This window comes from Convolutriloba macropyga, chromosome 1, assembly GCF_964194025.1.
Source record: "Convolutriloba macropyga chromosome 1, txConMacr16.3, whole genome shotgun sequence".
Lineage (NCBI taxonomy): Eukaryota > Metazoa > Xenacoelomorpha > Acoela > Convolutidae > Convolutriloba > Convolutriloba macropyga.
Window position 1 is genome coordinate 65,132,068 of NC_134468.1, and position 20,488 is coordinate 65,152,555.

Here is a 20,488-nt window from a genome sequence, read left to right on the forward strand (position 1 = left end):
ACACACACACACACACACAACACAGGCACAGAGAGAGAGAGAGAGAAATCGATAGAGAGAGAAAGAAATAGAGAAAAAAAAGGAGAGATAGGGAGAAGGAGAAAAAGAGAAAGAGCGCTAGAGAGAAAGAGAGAGAGAGAGAGAGCGAGAGAGAGAGAGAGAGAGAGACAGCGCGAGAGAGAGAGAGCAAAAGATAGATAGAGAAGATGGGCGAATAGAGAGAGAATGGGCGAATAGAGAGAGAATAGAGAGAGAATGGGAGAAAAAAAGAATTCAGGAGAAGAAATTCAATTGAAAGGAGAGAGGGAAGAAGAGAAAGTGAAAGGGAGAGAGAGAGGGGGGGAAGAAACAGAGAGAAAAGAAAAAGAGAGACAGAGAGAGAGGTAGAAAAAAAAGAGCGCGACAGGGAAATGAAAAGAGAGAGAGAGAGAGAGAAAGTGCAACCGATAGAGATAGACGAAGAAAGAAAATGAGAGAGAGAGAAAGTGACAAAAAGAAGCATGGAGGGAGAGGGAGAGGTAGCGAGCGAGCAAGCGAGCAAGCGAGCGAGCGAGCGAGGTAGCGAGCGAGAGAGAGAGAGAGAGAGAGAGAGAGAGAGAGAGAGAGAGAGAGAAGATGAGAAAGAGAATTAAGGAGAGAAGAAAAAATTCGAGCGAAATTAGAGAGAAATTGTAAGAGAAGGAGAAAGAAAGAGCGGGAGCGAGCAAAGATAGAGAGAGATGAAGACACACACACACACACACACACACACACACACACACACACACACACACACACGCATGCACACACACACACACAGAGAAAGAGAAAGAGAGAGAGAGAAAAAGAGAGAGAGAGAGAGAGAGAGATTGAAAGAGGGAGAAAGAATTTGAGAAAAGGAAAGAAGAGAGAGAGAGGAAAAAAGAGCGCGAGAGAGAAATAAGAGAGAAACAGAGAGAAACGGCAAGATAGAGCGATAGATAGAGATAGGCGAAAAAATGAGAGATAGAGAAGAGGAAGCAGGAGAGGGAGCGAGAAAGAGAGAAAGAGAGAGCAAAAAAGAGATCTAAAGAGAGAGGCGAAATCCTAGCGAATATAGAGAGAAATGGAGAGAGAGACAGAGAGAGACAGAAAGAAAGAGCGAGAAGAAGATAGAGAAAGGGGGAGAGAAAAAAAGAAAAAAGGAAGTGAATGAGGACGAGCGATAGATAGAGAGAGAGAAGACAAACATGCGCACAGACACAAACGAGAGAAAGAAGCCGAGAGAGAGAGAGAGAGAGAGAGAGAGAGAGAGAGAAAGATAACGAGAGAGAGAGAGAGAGAGCGAGAAAAGAAAAAAGAATGGATAAATGGGGCCGGAGAGAGAGAGAGATAGAGATGTAGAGAGCGCAAGAGAGAAATCGATCGATAGAAGTGAACAAAGGAGAGAGAAAAAATCAAGCGAAAGTAGAGAGAGAGAGAGAGAGAGAAATGGTGAGAAAAAAAGAGATAGAGAGAGGGATAGAAAAAGCGCGAGAGAGGAATCGAGCGAAAGGGAAGAGAGAAATGAAGAGAGAGCGAGAGCGAGATAGATAGGTGAAGAGAGAGAGAAAGAGAGAGAGAGAGAGAGAGAGAGAGAGAGAGAGCGAGAGAGCTCGAGAGAAAATAAGAAAGACAAAGAAGAAGAGAGGGAGGAGTGGGAGCGCGCGAGCGAGAGAGAGAGAGAGATAGAAGGAAGGAGAAAGAAATTGAGAGAAAAGAAAAAGAAAAGAGAGAGAGATAGGAAAAAAAGAGCGCGAGAGAGAGATAAAGAGAGAAACAGAGAGAAAAGGCGAGAAAGAGCAATAGATAGAGATCAGCGATAGGCGAAAAAACTGAGAGATAGAGAAAGCGACAGAAAGAAAGAAAGAAGAAGAAGGAGAGGGAGCGAGAAAGATAAGAGAGAAAGAGAGAGAGAGAGAGAGAGAGAGAGAGAGGAGATAGAAAGTTGAAGAAATAAATTGAGAGAAAAAAAGTAGAGAGAAAGAGAGAGATAGAAAAAAGAGTGCGAGAGAGAATTAAAGAGAGAGAGAGAGAGAGACAGAGAGAAAAGGCGAGAGAAAGAAGGAAAGAGGAAGAAGGAGAGGGAGCGAGAAAGATAATGAGAGAGAGAGCGAAAAAAGAAAAAAGATTGGATGAAGGGGGCCGGAGAGAAAGAGAGAGAGAGAGATGTAGAGCGCGCAAGAGAAAAATCGAGCAATAGGAGAAAGAGAGAGCGAGAAGTGGAAAAAAAGAGAGAGCGAGAGAGTGAGAGGGCGAAAGGGGCAAAGGAACACAGAAAAATAGGGAGGAGAGGAAGCCAGAGAGACAGAGAGAGAGAGAGAGGGAGAGATGTAGAGAGAATTTGGGTGATGTGAGACGGAGAAGAAAGGAATGGTAGCGAGAGAGGTATGGAGAGAGGAGAGAGTGAGAGATGAAGAGAGAAGAGAGAGAGAGAGAGAGAGAGAAATAAAAGGAAAAAAAGATAAAGGGAGAGATAGACAAAAAAAGAGAGACTGCGAGAGAGAATTTGAAGAGAGAGAGAGAGCGAGAGAGAAAAAAAGAGGGAGAAAGAGAGAGAGAGCGAGAGAGAAAAAAAGAGGGAGAAAGAGAGAGAGAGAGCGAGAGAGAAAAAAGAGGGAGAAAGAGAGAGAAAGAGAGATTGAGAGAGATAGAAGGCGAGAAAGTGAATAAAGGAGAGAGAAATAGGTAGAGAGAGAGAGAAAAGGCGCGAGAGAAATTGAGCGAAATGGGAGAGAAAAATGAAGAGAGAGCAAGAGCGAGATAGATAGATGAAGAGAGAGAGACAGAGAGATCGACAGAAAAAAAAGAAAGATAAGGAAAAGGAGAGGGACGAGTGGGAGCGCGCGAGCGAGCGAGAGAGAGAGAGAGAGAGAGAGAGAGAGAGAAAGAAAGAAAATAGAGAAAAAAGAAAAAAGAAAGATAGGGAGATGGAAGAAAAAGAGCGCTAGAGAGAAATAAAGAGAGAGAAGGCGAGATAGAGAGAGAGAGAGAGAGAAAGAGAGAGATAGAGAGAGAGCGAGAGATAGATAGAGAGATAGACGACGAGAGAAAATGATAGCGAGAGCGAGAAAATAGAGAGAGGAAGAGGATAGAAAAGAGGGAAAGAGAAAGATAAAGACAGAAAATAGATTACGAGAGAGAAAGAGAGGAAAAGAAGAAAGGAAGAAAATATAAAGAGGGCCGAAGAAAGAGAGAGAAAGAGAGACAGAGAGAGAGAGAGAGAAAGAGAGAGAGAGAGAGAGAGAGAGAGAGAGAGAGAGCAAAAAGGAGAGAACTCCATTGAAAGGAAAGAGATAGGATAAAAAAGAGATAGAAAAGATTGAGAGAGAGAAAGAATTAGAGAGAAGGAGAGAGAGAGGGATGCGGGAGAGAAAGAAAGAAAAAGCTACGGGAGAGAAAGAGATCGAATGGGCAAGAAAAAGAATTAAGGGGAAGAAATTCAATTGAATGGAAAGAGGGAATTTTAAAATGAAGAAAGAGAGGAAGAGATAGAGAGAGAGAGAGAGGAGAAAATAGACAAAAAAGAAAAGGAGAAACAGTGAGAGAGATAGGAAAAAAGGAGCGCGAGAGGGAAATGAAAAGAGAAAGTGAGAGAGAGAGAGAGAGAGAAAGAGCAAGCGATAGAGATAGACAAAGAGAGAAAACGAGAGAGAGAGAGAGAGAGAATGCGACAAAAGAGAAATATAGAGGGAGAATGAGAGGTAGCGAGCGAATGAGAGAGAGAGAAAGAGAGAGAGAGAGAGAGAGAGAGAGAGAGAGAGAGAGGGCGAGAAAAGGAATTATGGAGAGAGGAAAACTTCAAGCGAAATTAGAGAAAAACTGAATAAGAAAGAAAGATCGGGAGCGAGAAGAAGATAGAGAGAGAGGAGAGAGAGAAAAAAGGAAAAAAAGAAGAGGTTGAGAGCGACCGAAAGATGGAGAGAGACAAAGAGTGACACAGAGCGAGAGAGAGAGAGAGAGAGAGAGAGAGAGAAGGGAGAAAGAGCGAGAGAGAGAGAGAGAGAAAAGAAAGAGAACAAGAGAGAGAGAGAGAGAGAGAGGCGCGAGTGAAAAACTAAAGAAAAGATAAAAAGGGACGGAAGAGAGAAGGAGAGAGCGCAAGAAGAGAAGGCAAGGGAAAAGATATATATATATATATATATATATATATATATATATATATAAATATGCATATATATATATATATATATATATATATATATATATATATATATATATATACATATACATATATATATATATATATATATATATATATATAGAGAGAGAGAGAGAGAGAGAGAAAGTTGAAGAAAGAAATTGAGAGAAGAAAAAAGTAGAGAGATAGAGAGAGATAGAAAAAAGAGTGCGAGAGAGAATTAAAGAGAGAGAGAGAGAGAGACAGAGAGAAAAGGCGAGAGAGAGCCAGAGATAGATAGAAATAGGCGAAGAAAGAAAATGAAAGAGAGAGAGAAGGGCGACAGAAAGAAAGAAAGAGGGAGAAGAAGAGGGAGCGAGAAAGAGAGAAAGAGAGAGCGAGAACGAGAACTAAAGAGAGAGAAGAAATTCTAGCAAATTTAGAGAGAAATGGAGAGAGAGGGAGAAAGAAAGAAAGAGCGAGAAGAAGATAGAGAGAGAGGGGGGAGAGAAAAAAATGGAAAAAAGTATGTGAATGAGGGCGAGCGATAGATAGAGAGAGAAGACAAACACACATACACACACCCACACAAACGAGAGAAACCAGTCGAGAGAGAGAGAGAGAGAGATAACGAGAGAGAGAGAGAGAGAGAGAGCAAGAAAAGAAACAAGGAGTGATAAAGAGCTAATAAGAGGCGAGAGGGGGAAAGAGACACAGAAAATGAGGGAGTAGAGGAAGCGAGAGAGAGAAAAGTAAAAAGCAAGAGAGATATAAGGGGAGAAGAGAGAAAGAGAAATGGGGAGAGAGAGGTAATTAAATAGAAAGAAAAAGAAGGGGAGAGGGAGACAGAAACACAGAGGGCGCGAGAGAGAATTGAAGAGAGAGAGAGAGAGAGAGAGAGAGAGAGAGAGAAAGCGAGAGACGGAAAGATAGATTGCGAGATAGACGAGAAAAATTGAGAGACGAAAAGTAAGAAAGATGGAGAAGGAGAAGAAGCGGCAGAGAGAGAGAGAGAGAGAAAGAGGGAGATAGGTAGAGAAAGAGGGCGAGAAACGAACAAAGAAGATAGAAAAAAATTCAAGCGGAAGTAGAGAGAGTGAAATGGAAGAAAGAGATAGAGAGAGAGAGAGATAGAAAAAACACGAGTGAGAAATCGAGCGAAAGGAGAGAGAGAAAAGAAGAGAGAGCGAGATCGAGATAGATAGATGGAGAGAGAGAGAGAGAGAGAAGAATGAGAGAGAGAGAGAGAGATCGACAGAAAATAGGAAAGACAAAGCAAAAGAGAGGGAGGAGTGGGAGCGCGCGAGCGAGAGAGAGCGAGAGAAAAGAGAAAGAGAGGGAGAGAGGGAGAGAGAGAGCAAGAAGGCAAGACAAATAGAGGGAGAGAGAGAAAACAGAGAAAGAGTGAGAGTTCAAAAAAAAGGACAGAGAGAAAGAGATACGAAATTCTTGAAAAGAGAGAAAGAGAGGAAAAAAAATAGAAATAGATAAAAAGACCAGAGAAAGGGCGAAACAAGAGGAAAAAAAGAGAGAGGAGAGGGACAGAGAAAAAAGACAAAGAAAGCAACAAAGAAGGAGATCAAATTGAAAATCGAGAGGTTGCCAAAATAAAATAAACCGAGAATCATAGGAAAAAAGGTTCTCGAATGACACGTGGTGCAAAATCATTCCCTAGGGGTGCTGAAAAAAAACTTGTTCTGCACCAAAAAATTATAACAGTGAAGAATTCGAAATATTGACCCCACCCCTGCCTCGTAGACGTATGTTTTGACCACTTAGCCATCTGCCCCTATTGTCTCCTATTCACAATAGCTTCACTTTTGCAAGGCAACTTAGTTTCTCAATAAGAGCAATTAAGGTCAAATAAAAATCAATAATCCAGTGTGAAAAAAAATTACCAAAGAACTAACATTAAAACCTTTTAAAATAAGTCAAGCAAAAATATGCGCAAAAGGATCACAGTTTTATTGTAAATTGTTTTATATAAATATGCATATATATATATATATATATATATATATATATACGTACATATATATATATATATATATATATATATATATATATATATATAGAGAGAGAGAGAGAGAGAGAAAGTTGAAGAAAGAAAATTGAGAGAAGAAAAAAGTAGAGAGATAGAGAGAGATAGAAAAAAGAGTGCGAGAGAGAATTAAAGAGAGAGAGAGAGAGAGAGAGAGAGACAGACAGAGAGAAAAGGCGATCGAGAGCCAGAGATAGATAGAAATAGGCGAAGAAAGAAAATGAGAGAGAGAGAGAAGGCGACAGAAAGAAAGAAAGAGGGAGAAGAAGAGGGAGCGAGAAAGAGAGAAAGAGAGAGCGAGAACGAGAACTAAAGAGAGAGAAGAAATTCTAGCAAATTTAGAGAGAAATGGAGAGAGAGGGAGAAAGAAAGAAAGAAAGAGCGAGAAGAAGATAGAGAGAGAGGGGGGAGAGAAAAAAAATGGAAAAAAGTATGTGAATGAGGGGGAGCGATAGATAGAGAGAGAAGACAAACACACATACTCACACCCACACAAACGAGAGAAACAAGTCGAGAGAGAGAGAGAGAGATAACGAGAGAGAGAGAGAGAGCAAGAAAAGAAACAAGGAGTGATAAAGAAGGTCGGAGAGAGATATAGAGAGCGCAAGAGAGAAATCCATCGATTGGAGAGAGAGAGATATTGGAGAGAGAGAGAGAGAGAGAGAGAGAGAGAGAGAGAGAGAGAGAGAGCTAATAAGAGGCGAGAGGGGGAAAGAGACACAGAAAAAAGAGGGAGTAGAGGAAGCGAGAGAGAGAAAAGTAAAAAGCAAGGAGAGATATAAGGGGAGAAGAGAGAAAGAGAAATGGGGAGAGAGAGGTAATTAAATAGAAAGAAAAGAAGAGGAGAGGGAGACAGAAACACAGAGGGCGCGAGAGAGAATTGAAGAGAGAGAGAGAGAGAGAGAGAGAGAGAGAGAGAGAAAGCGAGAGACGGAAAGATAGATTGCGAGATAGACGAGAAAAATTGAGAGACGAAAAGTAAGAAAGATGGAGAAGGAGAAGAAGCGGCAGAGAGAGAGAGAGAAAGAGGGAGATAGGTAGAGAAAGAGGGCGAGAAATGAACAAAGAAGATAGAAAAAATTCAAGCGGAAGTAGAGAGAGTGAAATGGAAGAAAGAGATAGAGAGAGAGAGAGATAGAAAAAACACGAGTGAGAAATCGAGCGAAAGGAGAGAGAGAAAAGAAGAGAGAGCGAGATCGAGATAGATAGATGGAGAGAGAGAGAGGAGAAAGAGAGAGAGAGAGAGAGATCGACAGAAATAGGAAAGACAAAGCAAAAGAGAGGGAGGAGTGGGAGCGCGCGAGCGAGAGAGAGCGAGAGAAAAAGAGAAACAGAGGGAGAGAGGGAGAGAGAGAGCAGAAGGCAAGACAAATAGAGGGAGAGAGAGAAAACAGAGAAAGAGTGAGAGTTCAAAAAAAGGACAGAGAGAAAGATTTTACGAAATTCTTGAAAAGAGAGAAAGAGAGGAAAAAAAATAGAAATAGATAAAAAGACCAGAGAAAGGGCGAAACAAGAGGAAAAAAAAGAGAGAGGAGAGGGACAGAGAAAAAAGACAAAGAAAGCAACAAAGAAGGAGATCAAATTGAAAATCGAGAGGTTGCCAAAATAAAATAAACCGAGAATCATAGGAAAAAAGGTTCTCGAATGACACGTGGTGCAAAATCATTCCCTAGGGGTGCTGAAAAAAAACTTGTTCTGCACCAAAAAAATTATAACAGTGAAGAATTCGAAATATTGACCCCACCCCTGCCTCGTAGACGTATGTTTTGACCACTTAGCCATCTGCCCCTATTGTCTCCTATTCACAATAGCTTTCACTTTTGCAAGGCAACTTAGTTTCTCAATAAGAGCAATTAAGGTCAAATAAAAATCAATAATCCAGTGTGAAAAAAATTACCAAAGAACTAACATTAAAGCTTTTTAAAATAAGTCAAGCAAAAATATGCGCAAAAGGATCACAGTTTTATTGTGATTGTTTCATACTTCTAACAAATCATTAGTCAGAAAAAGAGCAAGAACCTGAGATCAAAAACAGAAAAAAAGCAGGAAAACACAAACAACAAAGAGAAAAAGAAATATGAAAAACGATACTAGAGGCAAGGCAAGAGAAAGGAGATTTCGCGGTGTTGCAAAAAAAGAAGAGTTGAGAGAGTGAGCTGGACAGAAAGTTTGAAAAACACGCGCGATCGCAATGATTGCTTCGTTTGAGAGCAATGGAATTTTAAGACAAAAGTACATTCACGTCGTCTAAGAATATGAGAGATAGAGTGAGAAATGAAGAGAGAGAGAGAAAGAAATAGAGAGAACAGAAATATATATATATATATATATATATATATATATATATATATATATATATATACATATATATATATATATATAAATATATATATATATATATATATATATATATATATATAAGAAAAAAGAGAGAGCGCGAGAGAAAAGAAGAAAGAGAGAGAGAGAAACAGAGAATGCGAAAGAAGATAGAGAGAAACAGAGGAGATAGAAAAAATGAACAAAGTTAGAGAATGAGGGCGAGCGAAAGATAGTAATAGATTAAGACAAACAAGCACACAGAAACACATGAGAGAGAGAAAACGAGAGACAGAGAGCGAGAAAGAGAAACAGAACTAGAAAAAGAGAGAGAGAGAGCGAGAGAGGGAGAGAGAGAGGGAGAGAGAGAGAGAGATAGAGACAGAAAAAGAAGAGAGAGCGCTAGAGAGAAATGGAGAGAGAGAGAGAGAGAGAGAGAGCGAGAGAGAGAGAGAATGAGAGAGAGACCGCGTCAGAAAGTAAGACAGAGGGAGAAGGAAAGGGAGCGAGCGAGGGAAAGAGATAGAGAGAGAGAGAGAGAGGGAGAAAGAATTTGACTGAAAAGAGAGATAAAGGAAGAACAAGCGAGGGAGAGAGGGAAAGAGGAAAAGAAAGAGAGAGCGCGAGAGTGAAATCGAGCGAAAAGGAGAGAGATATGGAGAGAGAGAGTGAGAGGGCGATAAATAGATGGAGAGAGAGCAACGGAAAAAAAGAAAGAAAAAGAAAAAGACAGGATGGAGAGGAAGCGAGAAAGAGAGAAATAGAGAGAGAGAGAGCGCGAGAGAGAGAATGAGAGAGACAGCGTCAGAAAGTAAGACAGAGGGAGAAGGAAAGGGAGCGAGCGAGGGAAAGAGATAGAGAGAGAGAGAGAGAAAGAATTTGAGTGAAAAGGGAGAGAAACGAAAAGCGAGGGAGAGAGAGAAAGAGAGAGAAGTTGAAACAGAGAGAGAGAAAATAGAGAAAGAGTGATAGAGAGAGAGAAAAATGGCAGAAAAAGGTTACAAAATTTTGTAAGAAAAGATTTGAAGGTTGTGAAAATGATGAAAGAGAAAAAAGGCAATATGGAAATAGAAAGAAGATTGACAGACAAGAGCAGAAAAGGAGAGAGAGGAACAGGGATAGAAATAGATATAATAAAAGGCCAGAGAAAGAGCAAATCAGAAAGGGAGAGAGAGAAAGAAAAAAGGAAGAAAACAACAAAGAAGCAGATGAAGTTGCCAGAAGAGCTAAAACCAAGAATCATTGACATGTGGTGCTATATAAGTCCCAGGGGGTGGTAGAAAAAACTTGTCCTACGCAAAAATATTAGACCAGTGGAGAATTCGAACCCTTGCCCTCCTGCATCGTAGACGTAAGCTTTTACCGCTTGGCCATCCGGCCCCTATGACCTCTTATTCACAATAGCTTTTAATTTTGCGAGGGAACTTTTGAGGTCAAACAAAAAATCATTAAGTCCAGCATAAAAAAATCACCAAAGAACTAACAAGAAAACGTTTCAACATAGCTCAAGCAAAAATATGTGTAAAAAGGCTCACAGGTTTACTATAATTGTTTCATACTTCTAATAACTCATATGTCAGAAAAAGAGCAAGAACGGGAGATCAAAAACAGAAGAAAAGGAAAACAGCGAACAGAAAATGGAAAAACGATACTATGTAGTAGTAGTAGTAGTAGTAGTAGTAGTAGTAGTAGTAGTAGTAGTAGTAGTAGTAGTAGTAGTAGTAGTAGTAGTAGGAGAGTCTTTAGGGTCGGAGCCCTCGGGTGTGGAACCCTTCAGTTTTCGTTTGGCACGAGTTTTTTCATTGGATTGCAGATTCCACAGTTGCATAGAAGTCTCCAGGTGCAGCTGTCGAGTTCGTTGTAGCTTCTGTGGAAATAGTTTTGGTACATCTCTCTCAGAAGTTTCTTCGTCATTGGCTTCTCCGTTGTCCTACTGATGATGTTGAATAGCTTTGTGGCTCTGAAGAAAAAATTTTCGTCTGATTTATGTAGTCGGTGTTTGGGGAGTTCAAATTCTTGCTTTTGTCTTGTTTCGTTTTCTTTTCGCTTTGGCAGTTTGTCTTCGGGGACGTAGTAATTGCCTTCTAGGATTGAGAGGAGATAGAGAACATCGTGCATTTCCATGTACATGGAGAGTGGGAGTATTTTCAGCGTTTCGAGTCTTTGATGGTATTCGTCGTTTCCACCGCATATCCACTTTGTTGCCTTTTGCTGGATCTTCTCGATTGATTTCATGTCAGTCTTCGAAGGGTACCAGACTTGGGAGGCGTAAGTGAGTACGGGCACTACGTATCCTATGTAAGCGTTCAGTTTCGTTTCCATTGAGGTTCTGCTCGAAACATTTCGTTTGAGTATGTAGAAGGCTTTCCACGCTTTGGTTGTTCTAAGTTGGCAGTTTGCGCTCCAAGAGAGATTTCGAGACATTACGACTCCGAGATCTTATCAGCAATGTAACAGAAAAAGAGAAAGGATTTCGCGAGGTTGCAAGAAAACAGAAAGAAGAGTAGAAAGAGAGAGAGAGAGAGAGAGAGAGAGAGAGAGATAAAGTTTAAATTACAAGGGCGATCACAATGGTTGCTTCGTTTGAGAGCAATAGAATTGTAAGACAAAAATACATTCAAGTTGTTCAAGAATAGAACCCCAAAATGTCGAGTTATCCTAATCTCCCCTTCCCCCACACGCACGAAAGCACACACAGACGCACACAGATTCACTCTTATAAAAACGCGCACAGCAGACATTACCTAGGATCCTATAACCGTACTATGGGCGAGGAGAATCTCAAGACCACATAGCCCCTTAGTAACTGATCCTGACTATCAACCTTTTGACCCGGGTTTGATTCCCACCCATCTACTTTTTTTGCTTGTGAGCTTTTTAGGTCATTGACCTCTACTATGTGTCTTTTTAATCATACTGCTCAATGCAGCTCTTAAACATGCGCTTCGAGAGGACACTTAAACATGCGAAATTTTGACGCTTAAACATGTTGCCCTATGATTTATCATACTTTTAAAAGTTTAGATTTTCTTTTCCAAAAGTTTCAAGCTGTGTTGAGTTTTGTTGTGAAATAAAAATGATTTGGTGTCATTTGCTCTCCAAAAATTGTTTTAACAGCCATTTGGGTCATGTTGGTCTTATGCGACTCAAAGAAGAGTATTATTTTTGTCAGCTGGAGTACTTTTTACGTGACTTGACTTTTTCCTTTTTTTATTGTTATCGAACATTGAATTTTGTTTTGTTGGGCGTTCAATTTTAGATGAAGAAGGGTTCTTTTTTAAAGTTAGCAACTCTTTTTTTTGTTTTGAAGGCAAAAAGATCACTCTTAGAAGTTTTGGCTCATTAAAAGTCTCTCAAAACCCCATTTTTGATACTACACCAACTTCTCAACCTTCTAATAATCCGTATGGATGTAGTAGTCTGTAGTCTATGACACGCAGAAGTAGTCGTTAATTGTTTAAAATAAAGCAGAAATAATTCATTCATTTGGTCAGTTTTCCACTGACAGAAAGCTTGTTGTTGAAAATTAAGCGTAAATAATTCCTTTATTTTGTCAAGTTTTCTGTTGCAGAAAGCTTGTAGTTAAAAGTTACGAAGCTGCTAGGAGAAGTTACTGACGGGATACAAGCTGTCGATGCAACGGAAAACTTGTTTCAGGCTCATATGAGTTTCTAACAAATAAGGTTTTGGATATTGATAATAAATTTTGTGTCCTTGCAGCAAATGATTTGAACAGTTCTCTCTCGTTTTTTCTTCAAAACGTGCCTAATTACAATTTTTGGGTCTTTCCCATTATAGCCCCCCCAGCTTAGTGGGCATGTAACCTATAGCCCCCCAGATGAAAATTCATAACCACCTCTTTAACACAAAATCGGAAATCGATGTAGGCGAGCCACTGAAATTAATAACCACTTCTTTAACACAAAATCAGAAATCATTGTATGCGAGCCGCCGGATGATGACATGGGCTTGCCCATTATAATTGATTTTAGTTGACTTCTCATAACCGCATTTCAGCTGCTACAGAGATAATACGAAATGGCTCCTATGAACTTAATGAAAAAACCTGGACCCGTTCCATGAAATAATGACGGCGATTGGAAAATTCCAGCATTCGATAATGGAACAAAACAAAAACTTGTAACCAACAATTGTAAGCATAAATGATGAATTTAATTGTATGCTATAACTTGATTTTGGGGGGGGGGGGGGCTATAATTTTCTGGGGGGGGGGGCTATAATGGGAAAGACCCCATTTTTTTTCATTTTATAATGATTTGACTCGGGTTTTTAATATTGCATGCGGATCACAAACTGTTGAAAATTTTTTAAAAACTTGAAAGCCACCTTCCAGAACTTCAGTTTATTTTTCCGTTGTGACATAAGCACCATAGCAAATTTCGTTCACTACTGCCTGAAGTTTGTGTTGCAGTACCTGAAAATGTGTTCTTTCACCGAAGCAGCAGAGTCTGTAAGTGATTAACGGACTCTGGCGTTAGAATCCTTTCAGAGGCCTTGTTTACTCTAGGTAACTTGTATACTTAATTCGCCGATAATCAGCCCTGCCATATAAAAGTATTATTTGAAAAATATAGATTTTTATACTCGCATTAACGAAGCATCTTGTCTGACGAGAATTTCAGGAATTCTATTTATGGCCCTGCACTCTCTTCAATTTTTTTGCGCATCATTTTTTTCACTGATGGTATTTATAAGCATTATATCCAGAGAAGGAACAGGGTCTTGTTTGAGAATTTGATTTCCAGCTCGAAGTATATGACTATATTTCTCTTTCAGAATTCATGCCTAATTATTATTTAGCTTATTAATCGATGTAAAAGTAGACTATCCCTATCCAAAATGAACAACATTCCACACATGCAGTCATACAGTCACAGAGGATGTCGCGAAGACTTCATGCGTCTTGGAATTCTAACTGTGAGTGACAGATGCTTCAATAACTATGCAGAAGACAGAAGTGGAAACAACATTCGCAAAGTGGTAGCTGAACGGCTTCCGGCTACTGTCGTGGCCAACAAAATTGTCCCAGACTCACTGTCCGCGATCAAGAATGTTCTGGAACAGTGGTGTGATGAGAAAAGACTGGATTTGATTTTGACAATAGGGGGAACTGGGTTCTCACCAAGTGATGTGACTCCGGAAGCAACCAAGATTGTGGTTGAGAGGGAGGCGCCTGGACTGTCTATTGCGATGATGAGGACTTCATTGGAGACTACTCCGATGGCTATGTTGTCGAGGTATGTGGCGCTGATTCAAACATGCGCTATTTTGGCTTCCCGAGTTAAGGGTAACCAACCAACTTTGCTGTAACATGAGTTTGGTGGTCCTGTGTGAAAGTTTTTTTCCAAGTAAATGAAATTTATTGAGTCAGGGCCAGTTCATGTTCTCTTTTAAGTTGTGGTTTGAATTGATACATAGCTACAAACGATTAGCCTTAATCTAATATTTGTATGGTCTACACTAACATTCTGCATATAAAGCAATTAAAAATAAATTTGACAGAACATAAACAGCGAAGAGGCTGTTTTTTGCTCATTCTGTTAATATTAACGCTAATAATTTGGGCTGAATTGTATTTCAGAGCGGTATGTGGAATTCGAGGGCGCAGTCTCATTGTGAACCTCCCTGGCAGCATGAAGGGTTCGCAGGTAAAGATGCAACTTTTTATGGAACAGCTGTTTATCTTTTTGTGGACTTATATTCATGCGTCGGACTGAAAATGAAAAGGCGGAATGTTGATTTCTTTCAAACGAAGCTGCTAGCAATTATATTAGCCCTGCTGGTCTTTTTTTGTGTACTCAAAAATGGGATAACATATAAGGCACGGAGGGCTTTTAGTCGCTGAGCAGTTATCTTACAGCCGTTTTCCTTAAACCGGTGACAAATAGATGATCTGTGGACAGAGCTCTAGTTAAAAATTTTTGATTCTTAGGAGGGCGTGGAAGCAGTAAAATAGATATCAGAAATTCAGCCAAAATGGTCCAGAAGTTTGTCTAATTAACTTTTTTCAAAAAGAGGAACTTTAATTTTTTCAAATCCAGAGAGCTTTAAATATGCGTTTTTCTGGGAGAAAAGTCCAATCATAGGGCCGGCATGAAGTTTCTCATCGTTTAGTGGGAACAAGAAACGGTATTTTATAATGGTGGCTGACTTGGTTCAAACTTGTCCTCAGAGAAATCGATAAAGGTGAATTTGATTTTTTTTGTTTAAACAAGTAAATTGAAAATATAACCCAGGGGTTAAATATTACAAGTTTAAAATTATATAACCAAAATTAGTACAATGTTAAAAATCAAAATTAGTGGTTCCGTTATTTAAAGGTAAAAATAACTTTTGAAGGCACCAACGTTCCTTTCCAACGGTACAAGTTTGAATTGTTGGAGCAGATGCTGTTTTAACATGCGTTTAAACTTTGAGCGTGATCTGATAGTCCGGACTTCAAGCGGAAGTTTATTCCATTTTTTGATGCTTCTTTTTTGTAATGATCGACTGCTTGACCTTAAGAGAATTAGCTGTTCAGTTCTGTTGTTTTTTCTTACTAAGACATTACCACTTAGAAAAAAACTCTCAGTGCCGTCTGATTTCAATACTGAAATATCATTCCTAAGTTTTGAAATACTCATCTGGCTTATTAAAAGTTCTGCAGGCAAAACGTCTGATTTGACTAAGAGATTTGTAGATCTCTCAAACTTTTTTCTCATATAGCAAACTTGAATTCCCCAATTGATTTCTCGATTAATTCGCTGCATTGCAGAGAAATTCAAGTTCTGAAAAAATAGAGCACTGAATGTTAAATGAGAAAGGAATAGGGATTTGAATAGCATCAATCACGCTTTCAGAGGTAACTGTTAGCGTAAAAGGTATATAGATCTAATCGCTGTGGCCATATTTGATAGGACTTTGTTGAGTTGTACATGAAAATTTAATTTAGAATCAATTATTATACCCAAGTATCTGCAGTGAGATTGTGGTTTAATTTCTTGTCCCCGAAAAACTATTGGACCAAAATTTTCATTTTCCTTCGAGACGCAAAGAAGTTCAGTTTTACCGATATTCATGGTTAATTTGTTTTGCTTTAGATAATTATCTGTTTTCTGCAGTATTTCAGAAACACATTTTTCCAGTTCGCTGACATTGTTTCTGCTAAAATGGAAACTTTTGTCATCAGCAAATTGAATTATGTGGAAGTTTCCTTGTACTTTTTCATGAAAATCATTAATGTAGAGAAGAAAAAGTTGTGGCCCTAAAACTGTTCCCTGTGGAACACCATGATTTGTTTCCTACCATTCTGATTAAATATCATTTAACACACTGCTGTCTGTTTTTAAGAAATAAAGCAAATAATTCAACTGCACTTTCTGAAAAACCGTAAGCTTCAATTTTTTTAAGAAAAATTTCGTGTGATTTTGAATTAAATGCTTTAGCTAGATCAATAAAAACAGCAACTGAAGTTTTTAAGTTATCATAGTTTTCATGTAATGCTTCGATTAAGTTTAAAACAGCATCTGTAGAAGACTTATGTGTTTGAAATCCAAACTGTGTACCGTTCAAAATTTTTTCTTTTTGTATAAATTCGTTGACCTGATTGAGAAGTATACGATCAAAGAGTTTTGCAAACATTGGAGTAATTGAGATAGACCTATAGTTCTCGCCTTAATTTACGTCCCCTTTTTTGCAGACCGGACTAATGAAAGCAAGTTTTAAATTTTCCGGTAAAATGTTTTGACTAATGCATGTGTTAAAAACAAACTGCAAATGGGTTCCGATTGGAAGCTTCGATGCCTTGATTGCCCAAGCATTAAAAACTCCTGGACCCGGAGACTTATTGTTGTCGAGTGAATCGATGGCATCATATAGTTCTTTTAGTGTAACTGTTCTGAAGCAAAACTTTTCCCTAACATCTATGCGAGAAATATTTGGAGCGCTCACATATTGTCCATTGTATAAGCCTAGTTTTTGAAAACTTCTATTGAGACAATTTGTAATATCTAGTTCATTGTCTACTTCTGTTTCACCATCGACTAGTTTGTCTATGACGAGACACTCCCTTTCTTTGCCAATTCTTTTTTTGATGAAACTCCATTGTTCGTTACTTGTTGGTAGTTCTTTGAAAAATTGTTTGCAAAACTCGTTTTGGGCTGTTTCTAAACGCCTATTAACCAAGTTTCTCTGATATTTGAAAATAGTATGCGCTTGCTCCGATGGGTTCTTTTTCCAGATATTAAAAAGTGTATGTTTTTTAGTGATTTCTTCTCTCAGCTCTTTTGTCAGCCAAGTTTTTACAGCGATTTTTCTTTCTTGTTGAAAGCTTTTTATAAGTGGGGCGTGGAATTCTAGAGTAGTACTGAAAACGTTTATGAAAAATTTGTACATGTTATTTCATCTTTAAATTGATATAAATTACTCCAGTCCTGATTTGAAAGATCAAGACTAAATTTGTTTGCATGTAACTTTTTTGTTTCTACTGATAAAACTTTGCTTCCTGTTTTTAGGTTCAACTGGAAAATTGGTAGTGTATAAAGCAATCATGTGATCCATTTCAACTGATGGCGAAAAAATCTGAACATTTTGAATTTGTTTTTTGCTGGAAAAGCCATGATCGTTTAGCGTTACGCCTTGGCTGGTGGCTCGTGTTGGTTTTTCTGTGTTTAACAAGGTAAGGCCGGAATTACTCGCAAATTCATCCAATAAAGTGGATTCTCTTTTGTTGAAATAATTTAGATTTTAATCGCCAAAAAGCAAAACTTTGTCAGTGATAGAGTACGCCGATGAAGTCTCTGATGTTAATTCGTCAATGAAATAGTTTCCCAAGTTTTTATTTGGACAATACGAAGCATTAATTAGGATTTTGCTAACCGATAGCCCAGATATTTCTACCCATAAGGACTCAAAAAAGCTTTCATTGAGTACATTTAGATCATTTCCCTGTTTTGAAGATATGTCCCTAGGAACCCAGATGGCAATACCCCCATCCTTGTTTACTCCTGTCTTTGATGACCTTGATTTTGAATAAAATTTGTGTTTAGGACTCAAGAAAAAAGAAAAAATTCTCTGGATAAATATCTGTTTCATTCAACCAAGTTTCAGTTAGGATCACTATTGTGTTTTGAGTCAAATTTGTCAAAAAACCAGTGCAAAAGTCATATTTGTTTTTTAAACTGCGTGCATTGAAAAGACGGATGTTTAGATTTTTGCAATCTTTTGTAACTATGTCTATCAGCATGTCCGATTCTTGAATGTGAGAATAGGGACCCAGATTTAGATGAATATCACCGCTTAGGAGCGAGCGCATGAAGTGTAAAAAAACTATTTTGCAAATACTCAAAAATCGAAAAAAGCGGAACATAATTTTCACATTATTATAATCATAATTTTGGTTGTGTGACATAACCGAATAAATAAATTTTTCATTTAAAGTGCTAAGTAAAAAAGCAAAAAGTACTAGTTTGGAAATGCTATTTTTGCTGACAAAAAAAACATTAAGTCACACAGCCAAAGGATTGATCAAAAACGCTGAATTTGTCGCATTGCAATGTTGTTTTGTGACACAGTAATATTATGCTGCTAAAAATAGCTCCGAATACTCTTGACAATTTTTTGTACTCCAGCCAAATTTAAGTGAACACCATCATTAGATATTGCTTCAAAATGACTGAATATTTTCCAAGAAGTCTAATTTGATCATTTGAGGTAAGTAAAATTGTTTGAGGTGTTAATATAATTCAAATTGACGTTTCCCATTGTGATATATCGCGAAGTAGAGAACTTAGGAGTTTAAGTTGAAACTTCAATATAAACAAAACTTCCTTACCTGACGTTAAAGTGAGATTATTGTTGAACAATGACTTCTAATTTGAACCCAATCGTTGCTTCAAATTTGATCATGCCACAAGTTTATCAGCGTACATAAACCATAAATTTGTGTGATGAATTCGATTTAGCCACCATTAGTCATAAACCAACTCGCCGATCCTCCCAGTAGATATCATTAACACATTCTCGAGTCGGGAGAACAACGTGTTAAGTGCAAAAAACAGCACTGGTACTTGCCATATGGCAAGGGAAAAATTTGTTCATACTTAAGGTGTAAATTAACCCATGCCAGCTAATCTATATCCAGCCGATCTGTAATTTTTCGTACTGATACGGACTATAAATACTTGTGAAATTTTGTACATTTAGGCCCTTAGAATTCAATTCTTAAAATAACGATTTTCTTGTTACTCGTGCTAGAGAACACGACACCCATGCTGATGAACAAAGAATTTACTCTCTCGTCTTTCTAGATTTAAAATTTGTTTTTATGGAGGAGATTATATGCTGAATCGGACTGATCGAATAGGATATCAGTTTCTTGGGCCATTATGTTTAAAAATGACACGACGTGCTGCCTTTGTAGGCACCAAGGTCTTCTCTATATTAATTTTTCTGACGTTTAGCATGTGTAATCTGTATAAATTCTTGTTTGCACATTTTTGACACTGTGAGTAAAGTGGTTTCATTGTTAGGAATGTCTGGAAACCATTGTACCGGCTCTTCCGCATGCGATAGATCTGCTGCGAGATGCACTGACAGAGGTCTCGGCAACACACCACGCAATGCAGACTCAGAACGGCGCCCACCAGTCACACATGCACATGCACCTTCCAATGCAGGTTAGTTTAAAGTCTCTCGTTTTTAATCGAAAATGTCGAAAATTTATACTTATTCTTACTATTTGAATGAAAGCGCTGCACATGATTGCTGTCTGATCGAGGATTAACGGTTTAGATTCTGAAAAATTTAACGGACCAAAATAAGAGTTGCTCTTTATTACTGTAAAATGTTCAAAAAGTCGTCTTTCTCAGCTGGACGAGCTAACAAATTTTAGTTCTAAATATGTGATGCCTGCAACAAATATTTCTTTCATTTCTGATGGTGAAAAATCCGTCCAAAGTATTCAAATTGTGTTTTCCTTGAACTGAATATTGTTAAGCATTCCATGCGTGTGGCTCACCAGCATTCCACCAACAGCATGCACATTGCACCCTCCACTTCCATGCCGAGTGGAATGAGCCACCCAAACATGATGAGAGGAAGCGTGGGTGGATTAGGTGTCCCAACTGGACCCGGAGGAGTTTGGGATTCTCTCTCGTCTACCGAATCCATCCCACAGATGGACACTCCGGAGGAAAGTGATGTTGAGAACAACGAGCGGAATCCTGCAATGTCAGGATCGCATGTAGCGACTGGTGGCAATTTCACTGCCAGGCACTTTGTACCTAATGGACAATCACATTCTATTGGATCTCAGTATGGTAAGACCCATTTGCTTCGTTTTGCTGCTATACAATTTACTTCAGACGATGGGACCAGCAACCAGTCTGTTTCTACAGAAATATTATGCCCGCCTTATACCGTAAATTATTTTGCTAGAAAGATTGTTTATACAGCTGCAGGTGTCCCTGCCGCCCGTTTATTATGTCAGCTGATCAAGATCAGCGACTTGGAAAAAATTATTGGTTCCTAAGTTCATTGTCAAAAATAATTTGTGAAGACCAATAAAATTATTGACTGGCAAACATTTAGAGTCACGACGGTTTTGGAATAGAACCCGCACGGAAAAAAATGCCCATTTAATTTTAGATCACGAAATAAACCTCCACTTGACTATCAAAGATCTGCGCGTTTGGCCATCCCTTAGTGGCGCGTGGGACTTGATATGAAACTATTACAGCCGAAAAAAAGTGTCACGACCAAAATTTAAATTTAAAATGCGGGTTTATTTATTTACTCTCTCAAATTGGCCGTTTTTTTTTCGTGGGGGTTTGTCTCCTAGATCTTGTCACGATTTTATGGATGTCACCAACTCTGCAAGACCTGGCACTGTTTCGAAAGAATTGTTGCCCAAATATTTGACTTGCCTTACAGTAAATAAGGGATTCATCGTCGTTTTAATCTTGGAACTTATCATGTGGAAATTGAGTTCGAATACTAAAATCTTGCAAAATTTT

At 38.7% G+C, this 20,488-nt stretch overlaps 3 protein-coding genes and 1 pseudogene across 4 annotated transcripts in view; 3 read left to right on the plus strand and 1 right to left on the minus strand.

The window, feature by feature from the left end:
- Positions 1-20,488, minus strand: part of LOC142350648 (uncharacterized) — a 626,363-nt gene that overhangs the window by 420,609 nt on the left and 185,266 nt on the right. The gene's annotated exons all lie outside the window — the stretch shown is intronic.
- LOC142341676 (splicing factor 3B subunit 2-like) overlaps positions 1-20,488 on the plus strand; it is a 542,910-nt gene that overhangs the window by 390,544 nt on the left and 131,878 nt on the right. The window lies entirely within an intron of this gene.
- LOC142346256 (uncharacterized) lies at positions 501-9,357 on the plus strand (annotated as a pseudogene).
- LOC142341651 (gephyrin-like) overlaps positions 13,276-20,488 on the plus strand; it is an 81,745-nt gene continuing 74,532 nt past the window's right edge. For both annotated transcript variants that reach the window (XM_075392769.1, XM_075392778.1), the window contains exons 1-4: positions 13,276-13,732; positions 14,077-14,143; positions 19,004-19,150; positions 19,471-19,792. In XM_075392769.1, coding sequence (XP_075248884.1) covers positions 13,335-13,732; positions 14,077-14,143; positions 19,004-19,150; positions 19,471-19,792 — 934 coding nt within the window. In that variant the 5' untranslated portion in view covers positions 13,276-13,334. The remainder of the gene's footprint in view (positions 13,733-14,076; positions 14,144-19,003; positions 19,151-19,470; positions 19,793-20,488) is intronic.